Here is a 22587-nt window from a genome sequence, read left to right on the forward strand (position 1 = left end):
GGGACGTTCCTTTTTAGAGGCCAAAGACTCGTCCGATTCGAGCCCATTTTTTTTCGAGGTCCATAATTTTGAAAAAAACTTTATTATATAAAAGTGTAAATTGATCCAATATAAATTAATTATTCTTGGGCTTTTTTCATTCATATCTCAGAAAATTATTTTTTTTTCCTACCGCCTAATATAAATTTTTTTTTTATTATTTCTGGACTTTTTGATAAATTTATTTATGAAGTTTATTATTTCTATGTCTCTTGATAATTTTTTTCAAATATAAACTATTTTTCTCGTACCCAATATAAACGAAAAACATTTTTATTCCCTAAATTTATTATATATTAGTGTAATTTGACCAATATAAAGACATATTTTCTGACTCATAAGAGTTGTTCTGATATGAATGAGTACGATTTATTTTCGGAGTTGACATTCTTGAAGTTCTCATTACCAAGAGAAACAAAATCGACAATGGATGTAGTGAATTACTTGAAAAAAAAATTGATGGATATTTCTCAAATATTCATATTGCTTATAAAATCTTGTTGACTATACTTTTTACAGTTGTAATTGCAAAACAAAATTTCTCAAATTTAAATCTTTTCAAAACATTTTCTCAATAAACCATGTTATATGAAAAGATTGAATGAATTGGTTATGCTATTAATTAAGAAAAAAATTTCTGAACAATTTGATCAATATTGTTAGCTCTAAAATGTTAGACGGGTTGTTTTATAGTAATCATTTTGAACATTTTTGATATTATTACTCAATTAAAATAGAAATATTTTGATTATTGCACATTTCTTAAATCGAAAATTTGTAATTAGTATAAAAGAATATGAACACACATTATGATTTAAGGGTCTCTTTTAAAAGTTAAACTCAGGCCCAAAACTTATTAGGGCCGGCCCTGATTTTCAAGTTTCCACTGAATCAAACTATAGTATAAACTTGTTCTAACTCTAATTCTAATTCTAATTCTAATTTTAATTCTAATTCTAATAGGAGAAATATTTGAGTTCGACCGGACGATACAATAGTGTGTAAACGTGTTCCAATAGAAGAATGATCTGAACTCGATCTCAGATTAATTACGTGAAAATATCTGCGACCCATATAATAATAATATATACCTATGGATTCCACTAATCATTTCTACACATATTATATAATTATTATTTATTACTTAAATTTTAATTTAAATTTTATAATATAATAAAAAATTATTTATTAATATTTTTTAAATTTACTTATTTAAATAATTATTAATAATAAAAATAATTTATTTAATTGATTTAAACTATAATTAGTATTAAAATTAATTTATAATAATTATAAATTTAATTCATCTCAACGCACACACACTTTTCAATATAGTTCCCCTTCCTTAATTAATATGCCCCATTTCATATATTTAAAAATATAACAACAATAAAACTTTTAAAAAATAATAATATTATAATAAGCTGGAGCTGGCATCGTACAGAGGACACCAACTCCAGGTTTAAATAATTAAACCTACCCTTGCAACGCAAAGAGTTGCACAAAACCCAAAAAGTGGGTTTTGTGAACTCCCCGTTGCAATCACCCTTAGGGTTGAGTAGATGCAATCCATAAGATAGTGTCTTGCGAGTAATGTTGTGGCTCATGATTGGTTAAAATCAATGGATCCCACGTGGGACCCATTAATTTTGACCAATCATGTTATTACACATCACCCGTAGGGTAGTGTCCTGCGGGCGACATGTACTAAACTCACTCTTAGACCGGTACTGAGTTTGGTATGATTTCCAATATAATTACGATTTTTCCATTCATTTCTTTTTTTTTCTTTTTTTTCCATTTCATCGTTTTTTTTTCTTTTTTTAACGAAAATTTAAAATATTGTCAAAACTCCCCTCAATTTATAACTTAAACTACATATAAAACTTTCAAAATATCAAATATTGTATATGCACGCAATGCGTGCGTCGAATACTAATAATAATAAAGAATAAAACATAATGTTGTCACGACGCACTTACTATACGAGAAATCAATTAAAACCTTAACAAAATCTTTCTCAGATTAAGCTAACAAATTTTTAATAAGTACAAGGCCATTTTTAAAAAAAAGATATATATATATATATATGTATTCACTCTTCGGAGAATATGAATTAAACAATCCTAATAAACGGAACGGGGATGCATGGTTTGTTTAATCTGAATTATATGTTTATTTAAAAAGATAGATGTGAAAGCTAAATGAAATATGTCCTTTTTTTTTCGAAACAAAATTATATATGTCTTAAAATTTACAATAACTATAATATAATATTATTATATATTGTGAGTTTGACGCAGAGATTTGGGTCTCTCTTCACACGCTAGTTCTTAAAATACTGCGACATACATGGGTTCACTTTGACCAATGCACTATGGTATGTTGTGATTCAGAATCAAATTAGTGTTAGGTAAGGAGGTAGTGGATCAGTGACCATGCAAGTGTGTTACATCATGTTTGCAAACTTTGAAAATGCAATATATTATCGATTCCGCGCATTTCATTAATTAAGGTATGCTATATCCAACTATATATTTTTATTTAATTTTAATTTTAAACTAAACTATATATATATATATATAATTGGCAGACATAATATGACCCGAAATTATTTTTATGATCATAAAAATTTGAATATCTGTATAGCAGCTCATCAATAGGTCTCTTACGTAATAGCGGTAATACATTGATGTAAAGCAGGGGCGGAGGCACCTATGCTCTTGGGTAGAGGTGCAAACGAACTGAACATGTTTGTGAGCTTTATGAGCCCGCTCGATAAATATTTGATTTGTATTCGAGTTTATCGAACTCGAGCCGAATTCGAACATATTCGAACTTATTTTCGAGCCGAACTCGAGCCAAAATTACTCTGTTCGATAGTTCGCGGGCCTTAATATTTAATTAATATAATATAATTATATAATAATATATATACATTTCGAGCTTTCGAACCATAATATCCGAATAGTTCACGAATAGGTTCGAATATTTCGAACCGAACTCGAACTTCATTTCGAGCCGAACTCGAGCCAAAATATTTGAAATTATCGAACTTCGAATCGAGCTCGAACTCGAACTCGAATATACTCTTATCGAGTCGAATTCGAACCTTAAAATTTTATCATTATACGGCTCGATTCGGTTCGTTTGCACCCCTACTCTTGGGGTGGCCCTTGCCCCACAACAATTTTTTTTTTATTAGTATATATTGGTTATTTGGTTTTGTTAATGGGTAGTTTTTAATTGGGCCGCGCCCCACTCTCCCAAGTCCCAATTGTATAAATATTTTTTTAGTATAAAATGCATTTGTTTAATTTGTTCTCCTAATAAAGTATGATTATTTTTAATTCACATCGGCTTTCTCTTTTACTTACTTTTTTTGTTCTTGATTCATTTTTCCTCTTTTTAATTCTCCAGATCGTCTAACCACTAACCAGTGACCGACCAACACATAACACTCGTTCAAGGTAATTTCGAAAATGATTTCAGCCTTTCTTACGTGTATTTTTTCTTCATATTGTGTATTTTTAGTCATTTTTCCCCAAAAAATTAGGTTTTGGTTTTTGAGAGCATATATTTTTAATTTGTGGATAACAACATTTTTATTGGATTTTTTTAATTCATTTGTAAATTAAAATATATGATGAGATTATACAATGTTAATTGTTAGGTACTAAACTGAACAATCTGAACTTGATAGGAATGGAAAAATTTTGTTGTTTAGACTTGGCATAAAAAGCCCCTGATTTCACTCTGTTTTTTTAGATCATTGACAACTATTTCTGATTTATGCCAATGGTTGATGAAAACTAGAAAGTCAAAAATCTATCCGCTTGTGTTTAGAGTAATAACACTTATTCTCACGCTTTCAGTTTCTACGACTACCACAGAGCGATCATTTTTTGCTATGAATATAGTCAAGACTACGCTTCGTAATAAGATGGAAGGTGAATTTTTTAATGACAGTTTGCTAGTATATATTGAGAAGAAAATTGCTAAAAAGTTCAGTATATATTCACTTGTTGATGATTTTCGTGATATGCAAGAGAGACGTTCTAAATTTTAATAGATTCAAAAAGTAATGTTGTATTTTGGAATATTTGATTATGATGTTGAGGTATTATTTGATGGAAATATAATATATTTAAAGTTTAGTATTACATATTAAAAAAAATTTAATTTTTCTTCCTTGTTGGCCCCTTTTATGTAGTCCTGGTTTCGCCCCTGATGTAAAGGGGAAAAAATGTTTTTGGTTGATTAACTTGAAAATTTATTTAGTTTTGATTCAATAAATTTGATTTTTTGGGGGATTTTAGTTATATTTTGTTGGAGTATTGACGTAGCATCAAACACAAAACAAAAAATTGACAAATTAAGTAGACTAAAACATAAAATAAGACAAAAAAAATTATTATCTCTTTAACCCACCTCATACAATTGATGTATATATTCCATGATTTTCTACAACATAAACACGTAATTATACAAAAAAATTGTTGTAGTGCGTTACAAGTACAAAAGGAATTGAAAAGATAGCGTCATAATCGAAAATCAAAGGCTCTCCACGATCAACTAACAAACGTTCGACAGAATGGAAATCGACAATCAGGACCGTCTCTAATAATCAAAATTAAAAATACTTTCAACTATTAATAATAATAACATAAACAATGACATTGAAATAGGAAAAAAAATTGAAACTAAAAATGAATTCAATGAACTCTCTAATCTCACGATCAAAAATATTTTAATACATAATACAAATAAAATAAAAATCATCAAACCAAGTGTAAATGATTTATTTTTATTATAAAACAAATAAAAACTATAATTTAAATACTAATAGATGAAAAAATAATTAAGATCGATTTGAGTAAAAATCAACCCAACCGTCGATTAATAAAATTATAAGATTTTATAATCTTAGAGACCAAAAACCAAATAAATTAAAAAAATACCAACCGCAATACACAGACAAAATTTTTTTAATAAAAATGATAGATAGTTGACAAATTTTGAACAATATAACTCACCTAAATGAAACAATTTGATGACAAAAAATACAACTGTTTTTTACAAAAAAAATAATTTTTTTAAACACAAAATTGACCACAATTTCAAATTTTAACGAAAATATTGGGAGACACACTTAATATTTTAAATAAAATTTAAAAATTGAGGCTCCGCATTGAAAGCAGGCCCTAGGCAACCGCCTAGGCCGCCTCCCCTTGAAGCCGGTCCTGCCGAGAATTCATTAGTTAAATTATTGTGTTGTAAGATGAGAAAATAGTTTTTTGTCTACTAATGTGTTTAATTATGCATGGGTATTGGTCTACTGAGTTCTTAAAGCTTGGTTTTGGTACATTAATTTTTTATATTCGGCTATTTTGGTCTAATAACTTATGTGACACCAGAAAATACCGACGTGACACATAAAATGATGATGTGACTCTGAAAAATACTAACTTGTCAAGCTTTCAGGTCCGCGTGCAATTGGAACAAAATAACCAATAATTAAAATTATTGTAAAAATTAATGAATCGAGCTATAATTTGAGCATCCTCAGACTCACATGCCAATCACGTGTAAGTTCTATTTGACATGCATTCATGGAGTAATTGATGGTAGATGCATTTTGTAGAACCACACTAACACATGAGTGATATAAATGAGAACACAAATGTTTGAGGAACGTAAATTGAAAAATTGAAAAACTATAGAGATATAGGGGGGTGTATTCGTTACAGAGATTTATCGACTTTTTTTAAATTACAGACTTTTGTGGAGTTGATAGATTTTTACTGACTTTTATAGAATCTCACAGACTTTTGAAGATTTTCATAGAATCTTGCAGATTTGTTTTTTTATGACTTTTACATACTTTTGTAAACTTTTTTCTAGAAACATATTAATTTCGTAATTTATGATTGTGATTTTAAATATTTATTATTATTTTTTTGAATTAGTAGTGAGTTTCAATAACTTATATTTATATATTTTTTTAAATAATGATATTTTTTAAAATATTTTATCTATCATTATAAATAAAATTTACTTACTTAACGATTTTAATTACAAAAATCGATAAATAGTTAAATTTATTGCAATTAAACAGGTAATGTTACTCTGTAAAATTTTAACATGTTTAATTGAAACTTTGTAGAATCTCACATAATTATTTTTATTAATTTTTATTTTATTGTAAATTTAAAATATAAAAAAAATATGTTTGTATAGAGATTATTTTTAATCTAATAAGTAGCATATATGTATAAGAATAGTGTTTGTATATAGTTTATTTTTAATAGAGATGAAAGTGTGTAGACATATTGTATTATTAATCTTGTCATTATTGTTTCGGAGATCTCGTAAATTAATCAATTACATAATCTATGGCTAATTAATTAGTAATTATTAATGGAGAAGTGCGTGTACAAGAATACAAGATAATGGAAAGTAAAACATATTATAATACGAAGGAACGGAAATAATAAATAAACTTACCCAACTCACGAAATGTCCACCCAAATCTTTAGCATAAATTAAAGACAATTATTGACATTTTATTATTGTACCTTATGTTTTAATTCTTGTACTTAATAGAATTTCATGGAGTCTTTAAAAGTTTATTGACATTTTGAATATTTCTAGACTTTTGTAGAGTTTTTAAAAGTCAAGTTTGAATACCACGTGACTTTTTAAAACTCTCTCAATATTCATCTTGAATACCACTAAACTTTTATGGAGTATATAAAAGTCTAGATTGAATACCTCTATACTTTTAAACTCCATAATAGTCATTAAAAGTCTAGAACCAATACACCTTCCATAATATATAATAATATATTATCTTGCTAACGCGATTATAATTTGGTCATTCTCAATCTCACATGTATACATATCAAGTTTAAATTCCGTTTGACATTTACGGATCAATTGACAGTAAGAACATTTTCTAAAACCAAAATAACAAATGAGAGATATAAAAAAAAGAAAAAAACAAGCAAACAAACAAACCTTTGAAGACATAAATGGGGAAAACAGAAAATTATAATTAATGACATAATAACGTATTATGATCTCTTAGGGGAAAAATCATTTTCCACAAAAAGAAAAAGGAAATGAACATAACCAGCTGCCTTAAAGCTTAAAAGTAATTAAGGGCTAAGGCTGGTGCATGCCATATCGATGATATATCTAATAAATTTCAACTTAGCATATGGATAATACTCCAATGATAGATCTAATTAATGTTATATAACTTGTCACGTCAACAATATATAATTAATTACGCTTATGTGTAAAAATATGAATCGTTGGATGCATAATTTGGGTATTATCCATATGATAGGATCTCATCTACCGATATATTTCGCGTTTTCTAATTGGTATGTTAATCGAATAATTCCGATACATCATTGCCAAAGTTAAACAGACGGAAGACGACATTGTGTTTGTCTGCACATGGGAAGGATATATATACAGACACGTTATATGCGATAAAGAAGTGATTTAGCGAGTTGGGTTATGGTCCCCCTGAAGAAATTAAACTTATATTGCGTTGCGTTGCCATCCAATCCCACTATAGACTACTCCATGCATAATGGTGCTGGTCGAGTTTCTTTCATGCTCGCCATTTCTGGTGGGATTCCTTCCGCTCGCTGGTCCCATATCTATGATCTGCACATTAGTGTGTGGTGGAGGGGCCGATGGTGGCGACTACTCGACCGACTCCGGGGACCTATTGTCGCATTTGATTTGACCCCTGTCAGCATGCCACTGACGTGAAGCATAAATAAAATATAATTACAACACCCCACTAATTTCTTTTTTTAATATTATATAGAAATTTATATATATTTTAGCTCGAGATGAGGTTGAAGAAAGAATTTAAATTGAGGGAGAATTAATTTTAAAATTAATTAATTAAAAAAATAATTAGGTTTCATTTTTTATTTTAAAAAAAAAGAAAGAAAGAAACTAGTAGTACGTATTATGCAGGGTGTGGATTTATTGGCTGGTGCAAACATAAAGAGACAAATGCGATGGTTGATGATTAATGAGGGTAAACTTAGTCAACTGCCATTAATATCACAACATATATATTTATTCCTCCTCAAAAGGGTAAAATTAAATATATTTTATAAGAACTCTCTTCCTGGGCCTTTGCACTACTTCCTTACGTATATGTGTTGATTATATCCAAAACAGTAATGTAAGTCAATAACCATTTGAGGAAAATTTAATTTGATGATATTTTACATATAGATGAATAATTAGCTAGATTGCGGGGGGACAAGTTAAAATAATTAATGAAGAAAGTGGTACGTTAGGTATAATGGTGGGAATGTTATTAGATTCAAGAGATCCCTTGGGCTCCGTTTGGTACCGTTATTAATAATCTATGTATAAAATTATCCTATCTAATCACACGTTCTTCTCATCATATTATTTATCCATCTATTAATTATAATTTTACATCAATCAAATCATTAATTATTTATCTTATATCAATCAAATAATTGAGTTGAAATTACTATATTACCCCTTATAAATAATATTATTTATATTTTTTTATTATTATTAAAAGGATAATATGGTAATTTATCATTTTTATATAAAATTTAATCAATCAAATCAAATAAACTATAATATATCAATCAAATAAAATCAAATATCCACTATCATTTCTTATTTATTTTTTTATTACATTAAATTACTTATCCATATATTATTTATCCCATTATCCGTACCAAACTGAGCCTTGGGGTTCTACAAAATCCGTTTGTTAATTCTCTCCTAACAAATTATATTGTAATCTTCCAAAGAAAAAAAAACAAATTATATTGTATATATATATTATATATTAACTTTGAAGCTATCCGAGCTGCCACACCACATGTAGCCTCGTGCTCACTATTCTTAATTCTTGAAAATCAATTTCGTATCAAGGCCTAGTACTGTATATTTACACATATCAATTCCTTTAATTTAGTTAATATATATATATAGATAAACATTCTTTGTTCTAGTTTAATTAATTATATATAATAATATATTATGCTATATATATATATAGACAAATCGTTTAGCTGTGTTGCGTACTGTGTTCTGTGACGTAATCCCAGATCTATTGGGTGACACAAAATTTAAAGGGAAATCTTTGGTGCTTTATTGAAGATTATTCATGAATTTTACTTTAAACAAATTTATATTTCTTATGGAATATTATTTCCCTTCTTTTGAGATATATATTTATATGCAAAAATAGACTACATATATTTAAATTGATTTTAATGTAATAGACTGATCAGATCATTAAATAATATTTTTGGCTGGAAATTAAAAAGGCGTTTGCTACTAAAGCCTGGTTAATTATGATCAATGAGTGTAAGATATAGACATCCACATGCGATTTCTTGGCGCTTTTTCTTTGGAATTTTTCGGGTGCTGTCCAATTCTTTATTATTAAAATACGGTCGACAATTTTGGGCAAGTTCAAATATGCACTTCTTTCTGTATCAGATTTTTATTGGAAAATTTTTTTGTCAGATGATGTCATACACTTCATTTAAAGACGTGAAAGCAACAGATAAGATCAATAATTAATTAAATTTCGTCTGGTTATATATATATTTTTATAAATTTTATTTTTTTATTAACTCGAATATACACACAGCCTCGAATATTTCAGAATATTATAATATAAAAGTGTATTTTAAGTAATCTTTTTGAGATCCATATAAGTTTTACGCTATTTTTTAGTTTTTTTTTTAAAATCATATATGCATTTTTTTCCGTCACTAATGTATGCATGCATTTCGTCACTAGATTAGTTAAGTAATAAGTAGTATTATATTATCCGCTATTAAATCAAAAATCGAAACCTAATTAATATTACTTTGAACATGATTGTTTGTATATGACATAAGAAGAAAAAGGCCTCTTAACATATGCCTTGCTTATTTTTCTTCATTTATAGCATAATACATTATTTTTCTTCATTTTTAGCATAATACACAAAAAGGTTATATCGAAACCAAGTAACCAATTTGGGGAGCTAGCCACATTTGTGACTTGAAACGCTGAAACACGATTAAAAAAAAAAAAAAACAAACACCGTTTCAAAAAAAAAACTATTTTTCAAATCTAGACTATATATAAAGTAAAAAGTACTTTAGTAGTCTCTTGTTAGGGTCTTTCTCATGATTTTACTCTTAGATTGTTATGTAATTACGAAAATACCATTTTATTATATATTTTTTTGCCTTTATGAATATTTATTTACAACAATTTAATTTTTTTATTTTATTATTATTATTATTTTTATTTTTAATTGAAAAATAGATAACAGAAAACACGTAACGTATGTGTCCGAGTAATAATACGTATAGATTTACTAATCAATTATATATATATTAATATATATCGATATGATGTTCGGTTTTAGGCGTATATTTTTTTAACAATAACCCTAATTGTTATTATAGGAGTGATTTGTGATGGGCCATAGTAGGATCTCCGGACGTGACAGTGGGAATTTAATTACGACGAAAACATATATATATATATATATATATATATATATATATATATAAAGGTGGGGCCCGATGATTGGATTATACATTGAACATCTCAGTTCATATTGATATATAAAAGAATGTGATAAAGTATGAAATATGTGTAGTCTGGAGCTTAATTGATCTGGGGATTCCCTCCATTACTCATGGTCTCTGCAACAAAAGAATGTGTGGATTGTGAAGATACATTAACTCTTGCGTTGGGCTCTGCAAAATTCCATTTGAATTTCTCGATATCACTTCTTGTCTTATTATTCACCAGAATCCATGTCTTTTCTCATCCGATGGGGGGGAACTTTATTTATTAACCAAACAAACAATTAGGATAATATTATGATTTGTAATAAAGGTGATAATAACCGTTGTGCATTTCAAAATAGACTGACTATTCAATTTTTCATAATTAAAATTATGGATTTTTTTTTAAATAAAGAAAACTTTTGATTGGCCGACGGTGGAAGCATCGAGCATGTGATAAACACAACAAATTAAATAGCTACAAAATTGATTGGCAATTCAAATTTATAATTATAAGCAAGCTAGCTAATTCCTTTTGCGAATCATTAATTCTTCTAGCTAGCACTCTCTCTAATCCAAAACATGACCAAAATAAATTAACTCCCCAAAATCCTTAAACAAACAGTTCCCACGCACCTGCATATCGTACCTGCTCCTTGTCTTGTTCCTCTTTGTTTCGAACCAATCTATTATTCTCTCTCAAGAAAGGAAATGCTCGGAAACTGTGAGAAGAAGATGACTGCCACTAATCAATGGACTCCGCCACCACAGGTTCTTTCCCCATCTCTCTTTGTCTCAATTATTTGACAAAAAACACACTCCCACCGGACCCCATTTTGTTTTGTTTCTTAGCTTTTGTCATGGAATATCCCTGCTGCTGTGCTGTTCAATTTTACCCTAAATACACGCCATCGATCTTCACAGGGTTTTTCTCTTTCCCTTTTGTTTATTTTGCTCTCAGGACCAGATTCTTGCAGTAGATGATCAGCAAAACTTCATGATGGCTTCAACGTCCAAACCCAAGCTTCAGGTTATGGAGAAAAACACCCTTGAAGAACATCAACGCCAGCCGCCTCTCAACTGCCCTCGCTGCGATTCTTCCAACACAAAGTTTTGTTACTACAACAACTACAGCTTGTCTCAGCCCCGGCACTTTTGTAAATCCTGTAAGCGTTACTGGACTAGAGGCGGAACTTTAAGAAACGTCCCCGTCGGTGGCGGATGTAGGAAGAACAAGAGGGTGAGAAGGCCGCCGCCGCCGCAGCAGCCTTCCAACGCCGGGGATGGGATCTCTACTGCTAACTCCACGGCTACCACCAGCCCTTGTGTTCAGCAGCGGACAGATCTATCTTCATCAACCGCAAATCACATCAGTAATTCCATGTTTTACAGCTTACCCACTAATTATCCTGGCCTCAACTTTCCATTTTCCAGGTTTAGTTCTCCTAGGGTTACCTCTGACAGCAATGGATATGATTTTAATCTACCTCGGATCGATGGTCTGGGATTAGGGTTTGTTCAGAACAATGAATACAAAGAAGGGTTCAAGAAAATGGAAGATGTGATGAGCAGTACTACTTCAAATTCATCTCTTGCTATTGATCCCATCTTTTTCGGATCTTCAAGTACTTTTGCAGCTTCCACTTCAACAATGGCTTCGTTGCTGGCTTCTAGCCTTCAACATCAGAAATATATAACAAGTGGATTAATGAAGGATGTCACTCCATCAGCTAGTAACTTTCCAGGATTGATGCCTTTCGATATTGGTATGCAAATGCCAGACGAGAATGATATAAAAGAAAAGGAATATAAAATATTACAAGGGCATGATAACAGGTTGGATTGGAATCTATATCATCATCATCATCCTGTGGATCAACAGATTGATTCCACTGATTCTGCTTCTTCCCTTTTATGGAGCAACTCCAATACAGGTGGTTCTTGGTTTGATCCTTCAAATGTTGGTTCTTCGGTCCCTTCTCTGATCTAGCAAACATAAAGCTAGCTCCTTTTTTAATTGTTGCGCCGGTCTCTTTTGGGTGGATAGAGTTTTCATTACTTTTTACATTTCTTCCAAATAAAAGCCAGCAAAGGAAAAATGATCAGAATCTTACTGAAGAGAAATAGATGGATCGGAGAGATCATGTCAGCAGCAAGAGATCAAAGTACTCAGCCTCCTTATTTTAAGTTGGAAGGTTGATGTGATCATTCGAATTTTGCGCCGAGAGGAACCTCCGATCTTCCTCAACTCAATGGCCATGTTGGAAGAGGTTAGCTAGCTGATAAAACTTGGGGTGGTGTTTTTTTTTTTTTTCACAGTTATTGGATTTGAGTAGTTTATTCATGTATATCGGTATATATATCCATGACATTACTGTTTTTCTCCTTTGCTTTATAATTCCTCGTGTATTTGATCAGTATTTGTATCTTGTTTTTTTTTTTTAACATTTTGAGGTGGGGATTTTTTTTAAAATTTATTTTCGAAATAACTATGCATGTTCGAGAAAACCACAGGCAAGGGTCTTTGGGGATGATGAACAGTGTATTTATTTTATTTTATTTTTTTGTTGGTTTTTAGTTTAGGGGCGATGGGTTGGTATAATGATCGAATGGGATATTTTTAGCTCCATTTACGCATGAAGCGTACTTATAATAATCCCTGTAATGTTTCCTCGATGTTCTGAAATCGAGTTTTGGAATAGATCTTTTGGATTCCGTTTTTATGTTTAGAAGTTGCATGGACGGGTACTAGACTATCTCAATAATATTGCATTATGAAATTTTAGTGGGTTTTCAGTTAATTTTCTAAGGAGATCGATGCATAGAATATGTATTTAGGTGTACAGATATGTATGCATTTTGTTTGATTTTGCACGTAGATGGAAAATTTTTCTTTACACTCCATGAATGTTTTTACTTTTTTATTATCTTTGATGATTTTGATTTTCAAAAATACAAAAAAATAATAAAAAAGACACTATTTTCGTATTGGAATAGTTTAATTTGAGGTTACAAACTGTTCCCTTGCGATACGGTCTGCTGCCGGTTTGGAACTAATACCCTTTGCATGCCCTACTCCCCAGTCTCTTTATAATTGAAGTTTATAAATATAGATTTTATTTCAGCTATGTCACACGTGGGTCCATGCCTATTAAATTCTCTGAATTCCAGTTCGATTTTGCATTCCACTTATTAATTGAAAATAAATATTTTTACCGGATTGACCTGAGAGGGTCAGGATAGAGCGGGGCGGCCTACCCACCATTCTTACTAGCCGGAAATCTTTAATCAATTCTATGTCGGCTGTTAGTTAGACGGATCGATATTAATTCGTGAGCAAATTATCATCAAGATTACCGTGATCCAGAGATTTTGATTAAATGAAAATGATGTAAATATTCAATAGATCATGTTATTAGGGTGTATTCCGAATTCTGAAGAACTTATACAGCAATAGAAGCAGCAACTAGTCGAAGCGAGAGAATCTCTTTATCCGCTAGACGAAATTGCCCGTTAACAGTACTGAACGTTGGCGGCAATCGTTTCTAAGATACAACGACTATTCAATCGAGATATAGTAGCACAACAAATATCTCGATCTTCGTCGAACTAAAATATGTAGCAACTTTTTCTTTTGTGAGAGTGTGAGAAAAATTCGCAGAGAAATTTGATATTCAATCGTTTTCTGTTATCAGATGTTTTCAGATCATTTCTTTGCGTTATAACAGTCATATATATATATATATATATATATATATTATGACTCCAAAATACACGATTTATGGCGTAAGGATGCAACCCATGACAGAAAAAGCCCAGAAAAAGACGCATCTTTTCGAACTGTAAAAGGCGCGTTCGGTCGGTTATTTTTGACAAACCGAGCGCCCTACTTTGACAACACATACTGCCGCGGAAAAAGAAGGGTGCGCTCGGTGGGTAGAATTTGGCCGACCGAGCGTCCAACTTTTCTATAGCACACTAACTCGCAAGGTGAGGGCTGCGCTCGGTCGGTAAATTTTCACCGATCGAGCGCACTAATTTTTTTTTTCTTTTATCAATTAAATTTTATCCAAAAAATAATAATTGATCACAAGACCTCGCCTCGCCCCACCGCGCCGGCCGTGCGCGTGTGTTTTTGTTGCATCGATTAACGTCTTGCCTCTTCACAAAACATCCGGTGCCCTAAGGGCCCAATCCCATAAACCTAATTTGGGTTATTTAAGATGAGCAACAAATTGCAGTTGTTCCAATATGGAACAACTTTCCTTCCAATTTATTTCACCAAAATTCAAATTTTTGCATCAATTTGGGACAAGACTTTTGGACAAATATACAAGTCTTTTGGACAAGTATTTCAAGCTCATTTCATGCCATTTTATTCCAACAATTCATTCAACATTTTTTACAACAGATCATCCCAAATGGGTGAGAGTGAGACAAGCTCATATATACATACATTACATTACTTTTGATAAATGTTCCATAAAAAGTTCAATACTAACATGCATCAAATTAATGATCAATATGTTTCTCGATCGATCGAGATCCTACCCCGCCGCTTAGCGCCGCCTCGAGTCCTCCACTTCATCCGCTTTCCCGACGACTGTTTCTCTAATTTTCTCGGCAGCCCGCTTTGCATTATGTTCCACACTCCTCGCTGCGTCGGCCGACACGTCCACGGTCCATTCGGTGTTCTCCTTGGCTCCTTCTGCAAAGTCCTTGGTCCAATCGGACACCGTCCCCGCAGCTTCCTTCGTCATATCCATCAAGGTTCCCCCGGCTTCCTTCGTCCTTCCTTCTGCTTCGTGTGCGTAATCTTTAGCTTTGTCCCCCACATTTCCGGCAGTGTCCCGACTTTTGTCCCTAACCTCGTTAGCTTTATCGGATGTGCGGCCTAATTTTTGCTCTCCCTTTGCGTTAAGGTCACCCACAGTCTCTTTCGCCTTCCCCTCCAAGTCGTGTGCATTGTTTGTCACCTCACGACCTTTCTCTCTTGTTTTGTCGAAGCTTTCGTTCACGGTGTCTTGGGCATTTTTGACGGCATCGTCGACGTTGAAAACATACTCTCTACTTGCACGAGGCACCTTGTATATATTAATTCAGACACAGAATTAACAAAAGTACTCCGAAAGCAAATGTGCAAAACATATATTACCATAATTAATGAAGTAAATGTTTTACCTTAACCTTGGGGTATCTAGATGTAGTAAAGGAAACTCTAGATACTTTGGGACGAATGGGGACAGATGGATGATTTGGAGATAAAGAATTGGAAAGGTTGAGAAATGTTGTCTTAGCTGCGAACATGGCTACCATATTGTATGATTAAAAAGATGGTAATTCTGAAAAGTACAATATTAAACCCAAGTTATAAATTTCTTGCGATTGAATGTATGAAAAGTGCGTGAGGCAGCACCATTTTTATAGTAAGCTGGTTTGGCATGGGAAAAAGTGGTGAAGTGAAAGGTGGCAGCGTGAAATATTATATCCCATGTACATATATATGTGGTCTCAAATTAAATTATAATATACTACGTGTAGACTCATCCATGGAACAGTTGCCCCAAACCTTATCTAACCTAAATATGCACGGGCGAGTCTAGATTAATCCAACCAGTTTCAGCCATTTAGATTTCTGAGTTCGATCCGAATACCACCTCTACCATCCCCACGCAAAGTATGACACTCGTGGCCGTAACATTGTTTGGTTTGATGTATTATTAATCTATGTATAACTTATCTCAATTAATTTCGTCTTATTTTCGTCATATTATTTATCTATTTATTAATTAATAATTTTACATCAATTAAATCAAATAAATTATAATCTATCCATCAAATCAAATAATGTATTAACTATTTTTTTTTATTTATTTTTAATTTACATTATATTACTTATCTATGAATTACTTATCCTATCACTCAAACCAAACGGTGCCAAAGACTAATCCATTTCAAAGTTTACATTTTGTACGTAAAAAAGGGGATATTTTAATTCACGATAGTTTTGGATTATTCGTCTTAAAATTGACAACAATCTAAATAAAATCCACCAGAAAACAAAACTTTTTTCTTCTACTAGTTTCTTGTTGATTAATCGTGTATTTTGATGTTATAATATAATATAATTTTTTACATTCAATGAGTCATGCAACTTGCAGAAGAATTTTTAATACAAGTAATTTTAGTATTAAAAAACGTAAATGCTAAGTGATGACAATTTTTAGAAAAAAGATATTTAAACAACCTCTAAAAATAAGGAATTATGAAGATAAAGAATTAGTTGGATTTAGCTACAATTGTTCATTTGATTGTAGTATTGAATTATGTATCATGTATATTATATGCATTGAGGAGCTGAGTGATGGACTCAGCTGGATCATAGAAACAAAGGGCTGCTTATCTACTACACTTGGACTAGGCCTGCACTATGATGGGCTACTTACTAAATAGTTGTGAGCCCAAAGGGCTCATATATTCAGCCCAGATATCACTTACGTAAATCGGTCCGTGTCAATTTATTACGCACTGATGCTTCACTCAAAATCCAACTATTTATTGGACTCCTAATTTCTTTCGCGTTTAATGTTGTTTCTTGCCTTTATTTTCTTGTTTTTGAAAAGTTTTTTGTTTCTTGCCTTCATTATTACCGAGCCCCACTTTCCCATTACTCATTAATTTCTATTTTAGTCAAAAAAAGAAAATGATTTATTTGTTGGACCAATTCCAAATGATGCATTTAAAGCGAACAAACCAAATTCAAGGAAACAATAGCCAGTCAATATCTGTCAAATTCTAGGTTAATTAGATCCTATCACGTGTAATATTCAAATCATTGATTCGAGGGTCTACATCTCAACATATATATATAATTAATATTATAAGTTTGATGTGACAAATTATAGGTTGTTAGATCTCCTATAATGATACTATCTTAAAGGAGGTTGAACTAAACCAAAACGCTTGAATGTCCAAATTACATGACACTAATTACTTATATTTTTCAACATCCCATAAATTAATCTAATTACAATGCGATTAGACATTTTATTTCATATATTTCAGAGACAAATTTCGTAGGAGGTTATGTAAGAAAATATGACACATAATTAAAACGAGATATATACGATGATGGAAGCGGTGACGACCGATGCCGCCATACTTGAACATTGTGCATATGACGTTTCACATTCAAAAAAGATTCAAAAAAGTGAGACACGCAACGCACACTTAGTTTGAATCTCGTACTCCCGAACACTCATTGATGGTATGAGAATTTGCCTATAAATACCGAGGCTCTTGAGGTCCCTAAAGATACAACTCATAACAACACAAATACACCATCTATGAGAGAGTTGGAGTGTTTAGAAGACTTCAACTGAAGAGAAAAGCAGCACATTTACAAATTATTCGATGGCTGAAGATAATGCTCGATCTTGCTTTCGCATATTGTTTATCATGTTCATATATTATATAATGATGATTATTTAGAAAATTCTAACATTTGGTATCAGAGACATGATACCACTGCCTTGAATTAATTTGTTTTTCATTTTGCTGGAATATCTCGAACCTTCGTACCGTGAATTTTCGGTTTGATTCTCAAATTTTGATATGCAATATTTTGATAGCATGTATTGAGAATCGAAAGTGGACAGAAAATTTTGTTAAACTCAAGAAAATATTTTTTCTAAAATTTTTCTGTTGGGGGATATTTCGGAGGAAGAACACGAAACTTTCTGTAAATTGTGAAATGAAGAAGACGATGTATTGATTGCTTCATATTATAATTCTGAATGATGGATGAAGTGTCCCATTAATTATTGAATTGCATTCAATTCTTCTAAAGCCATCGGTCATGTTGTCTACAATTAAATTGTTAATTTTATGTAGACAAGTGGGCAATTTGTTATTATTTTTAAAATAATAATAATAATAATGATTGATTGCATATATGTATAAATCGGTTGAATATATGTATATACATAATCGATTCAATAAATATATATATTTGAAAATAAATTTCAAATTTAAAGTTTAATAATTTGAGAAATTGCTCTCATTTTCAAGTTTTGACTTTTCCAATACATGTTTAGAAGTTAAATTAGCATGATATATATTATTCAAATATTGTGATTATTTTTTTGAGTAACATGCAAATTCAACATTATGTTTGACATTTATATTCTTGATTTTAAATGCAATTATATTTGAAAATATTGGTTTTATTCACATTATGTTCATATTAAATTATTATTATGTTATTTATAATTTAATATAGACAATTTATGTTAAAAATGTGAATAAAATTTTTGATGAAAATTTTTTTGGCATGGAGATTCACATTATGGAGTTAAATAATAATTATGAGGTGCATGACATTATAAAACATGATCTAAGGGAGTTTTTCACAGACCGGTTTAAACTGCCTTGACTTGCGACTGGTCTCCCTGATAGACGTTGCTCTGTCTAAGAAGATAGGTTTTTAAAGAGGCATCGTCCTACCTATCAACTGGGAGCACTCTTAGAAAGTGTCGATTGTGTTACTAAGTAATTATTATTATAAAACGTTAAGTGAAGCCAAAATTTTTGTTCAGTGATCCGTATAATTTTAAATAATTAAGGTTTAGCCTCAGCACCTTAATTAGACAAAATTATGCAATAAGTTGTTTTGGATCACATAATGGACATAAATTGTAATTAATTGCATAAATATGATGAATTTTACCTCACAGGGATATTTATTGTATTTATGTAATTAATTAGAATAAAATATCAAAATTATATTTTTCTTAATTTACACACAGGAGTTAAAAAAATTATTTTTGATAGTTTTATTATAAAGTTACAGAAAAATCTTATTGAATTAAAACTTTAGCCCACAGACAAGTTTTATGTCACTAGATTTTTATGACATGTTTTTTAAACATGAAATTTACCTCAAAATTTTTAAGTTAATAAGCATATATATTTTTATGCAGTTATGCAACCTGAGAGTTTTTCTGATATGAAATGTGATATTCCCTATCTAAAGGGCGATAATTATAAAATATAGAAAGAAATAATTCTTCTTCAATTAGGGTGGATGGATATTGATTATGCTATTCGGAAAGACGAACCACCTGCTATTACTAAAAATAGCATTCCGGATGATGTTGATCTTTATGAAAAGTGGGAGCGATCTAATCGACTCTGCGTAATGTTCATAAAGACCAAGATCTCTGCTGGTATGCGTGGTTCTGTCGATCAGCATAATAATGCCAAAGAATTACTGAAGGCTATTGATGAACAATTTCAGTCTTCAGATAAGGCACTTGTCAGCACCCTAATTATGGAATTCTCTTCATTAAGGCTCACCAATATGAGAAATGTGCGCGAGCACATCATGAAAATGCGGGATATAGCGGCTCGACTGAAGATACTTGAGGTGGATATATCTGAAACTTTCTTGGTGAATTACATTCTGAATACCCTTCCACAACAATACGGTCCTTTTAAAATTTCTTATAACACACATAAATATAAATGGTCAATTAATGAACTTATGACCATGTGTGTTCAAGAAGAAGGGAGGTTGCTAATGGAATCGGGTGAGAGTGCACTACTAACGAAAAAAGGAAAGAATCAAACCAAGCTAATAAGAAAGGGAAAGGTAAAATACCGTCCCAAAGAGGAATTAAAAAGGAATCCAAGTGTTTTTTCTGTAAAAAGAAAGGGCACATGAGGAAGGATTGCTCTAAATTCCATAAATGGCTTGAGACAAAAGGTATTCCAATCTCATTTGTCTGTTATGAATCTAATATGGTTCGTATGATTTATAATACTTGGTGGATTGATTCTAGTTCTACAATCCATGTTACAAATACCTTGCAGGGTATGCAAAACCTAAGGAAACCTCTGGGAAATGAGCGGAACATCTATTCAGAAAACAAGATGTCTTCGCTTGTTGAGGTTATTGGGACTTGCTGCCTAGTTTTGGATAGTGGTTATATTTTGAAATTGGAAAAGACATTTTATGTTCCTGGTATCTCTAGGAATTTAATTTCTGTTTCAAGACTTGTACCATTCGGTTATTCCTTTCAGTTTTTGAATAACTCAATAAATTTATTTTATAAATCCAATATTGTTGGGAATGGTACAATTATTGATGGTATTTTCTATCTTTCTTTACAAAATAATACAAATTCCACTATGCATGTTCAGGGAGGTATTAAAAGATTTGTTATAAATGAAGATTCCTCTATATTGTCGGAGATTGGGACATATCTCCATTGAAAGAATAAAACGATTAGTAAAATATGGAGTACTTAGTACTCTAGATTTTGCTGATTTTGAAACTTGTGTGGACTGCATTAAAGGAAAGCAGACCAACAAGTCTAAAAAGGGTGCCAAGAGGAGTACAAACATATTAGAAATCATACATTCAGATATATGTTGTCCAGACATGGACATGCAAAATCCGAAATATTTCATCTCTTTCATTGATGATTACTCATGATACATGTATATCTACTTGCTTCATAACAAAAACGAAGCTTTGAATGCCTTTAAGGTTTTTAAGGCCGAAGTGGAGAAGCAATGTGGAAAATATATTAAGATTGTGAGGACTGATAGAGATGGAGAATTTTATGGTAGATACACTGAAAATGGACAAGCACTTGGTCCGTTTGCAAAGTTTCTCCAAGAACATGGGATTGTTGCCCAATATACTATGCCTGGTTCTCCAGACCAAAATGGCGTAGCGGAAAGGAGAAACCGAACATTATTGGATATGGTGCAGAGCATGTTTAGTAGCTCCAAACTTCCTAAATCCTTGTGGACTGAAAGCTCTTAAGACAGCTGTGTATATATTAAATCGTGTTCCAACTAAGGCTATTTCAAAAACTCCATTTGAATTGTTTAAAGGTTGGAAACCGAGTTTGCAACATACGCGTTCGGGGTTGTCCTTCTGAAGTAAGAGTTTACAACCCACAAGAAAAGAAGCTGGACCCCAAAACTATTAGTTGATATTTTATTGGATATGCCGAAAAATCCAAAGGGTACAGATTTTATTGTCCATCTCATAGCACTAGAATTGTGAAATCAAGAAATGCAAAGTTTCTTGAAAATGACTTGAATAGTGGGAGTGATCACTTTAATGACACATTTTTTTTAAAGAAGATCACATTAATGTACAACCCTCTTATTCAGGTGAAAGATTGATTGTTGTTCACACCCCTCAAGCACAAACGGGTGTTAGACAACCGATCACTGAAGTTCCACAAATCGCTGATGATATTCCAATAGATCAAGTTGTTAATGAGGATCAACAAAAAATTGTTGATCAACCAGTTACTCAAAATAACAACCTAAGGAGATCTGCTAGAATAAGAAGGTCAGCGATATCTAGTGATTATATTGTGTATCTACAAGAATCGGATTTTAACATCGGAGCCGAAAATGATCCTGAAACGTTTTCACAAGCCATGAGTTGTAACGAGTCAAAATTATGGTATGATGTTATGAAAGAAGAGATGAATTCTATGGTATTTAATGGAGTCTGGGATCTTGTTCAGTTGCCTGATGATTTAAAAGTCATTGGATGTAAATGGGTCTTCAAAACAAAGAAAGACTCATTGGGCAACATTGAAAGATATAAAGCAAGACTCGTCGCCAAAGGATTCAATCAAAGGGAAGAAATCGATTACTAGGAGACCTTTTCTCCTGTATCTAAGTAAGATTCTCTCCGTATCATTCTAGCATTAGTTGTACACTTTGACTTGGAATTACAACAAATGGATGTGAAAACAGCATTTCTCAATGGAAATCTAGAGGAAGAGGTTTATATGAAACAACCTGAAGGATTTTTCTCTAGTGATGGTGAGCAATTGGTTTGCAAATTAAAGAAATCTATATATGGATTGAAACAAGCTTCTCGCCAATGGTATTTAAAATTTCATGATGTTAT

The 22587-nt window shown here is 31.5% G+C and overlaps 1 protein-coding gene across 2 annotated transcripts; it reads left to right on the top strand.

The window, feature by feature from the left end:
- Positions 1-11214: 11214 nt before the first annotated feature.
- On the top strand, positions 11215-13356 carry LOC140865524 (uncharacterized). 2 transcript variants are annotated; one of them, XM_073270190.1, is made up of 2 exons: positions 11215-11411; positions 11602-13356. In XM_073270190.1, exons 1-2 carry the CDS (start codon positions 11352-11354, stop codon positions 12628-12630), a joined length of 1089 nt encoding a protein of 362 aa, XP_073126291.1. In that variant the 5' UTR covers positions 11215-11351; the 3' UTR covers positions 12631-13356. The 2 variants fall into 2 exon arrangements, with proteins under 2 accessions (XP_073126291.1, XP_073126292.1); XM_073270191.1 differs by having other exon boundaries at positions 11608-13356.
- Positions 13357-22587: the final 9231 nt, after the last annotated feature.

This window comes from Henckelia pumila, chromosome 4, assembly GCF_033568475.1.
Source record: "Henckelia pumila isolate YLH828 chromosome 4, ASM3356847v2, whole genome shotgun sequence".
Taxonomy (NCBI): domain Eukaryota; kingdom Viridiplantae; phylum Streptophyta; class Magnoliopsida; order Lamiales; family Gesneriaceae; genus Henckelia; species Henckelia pumila.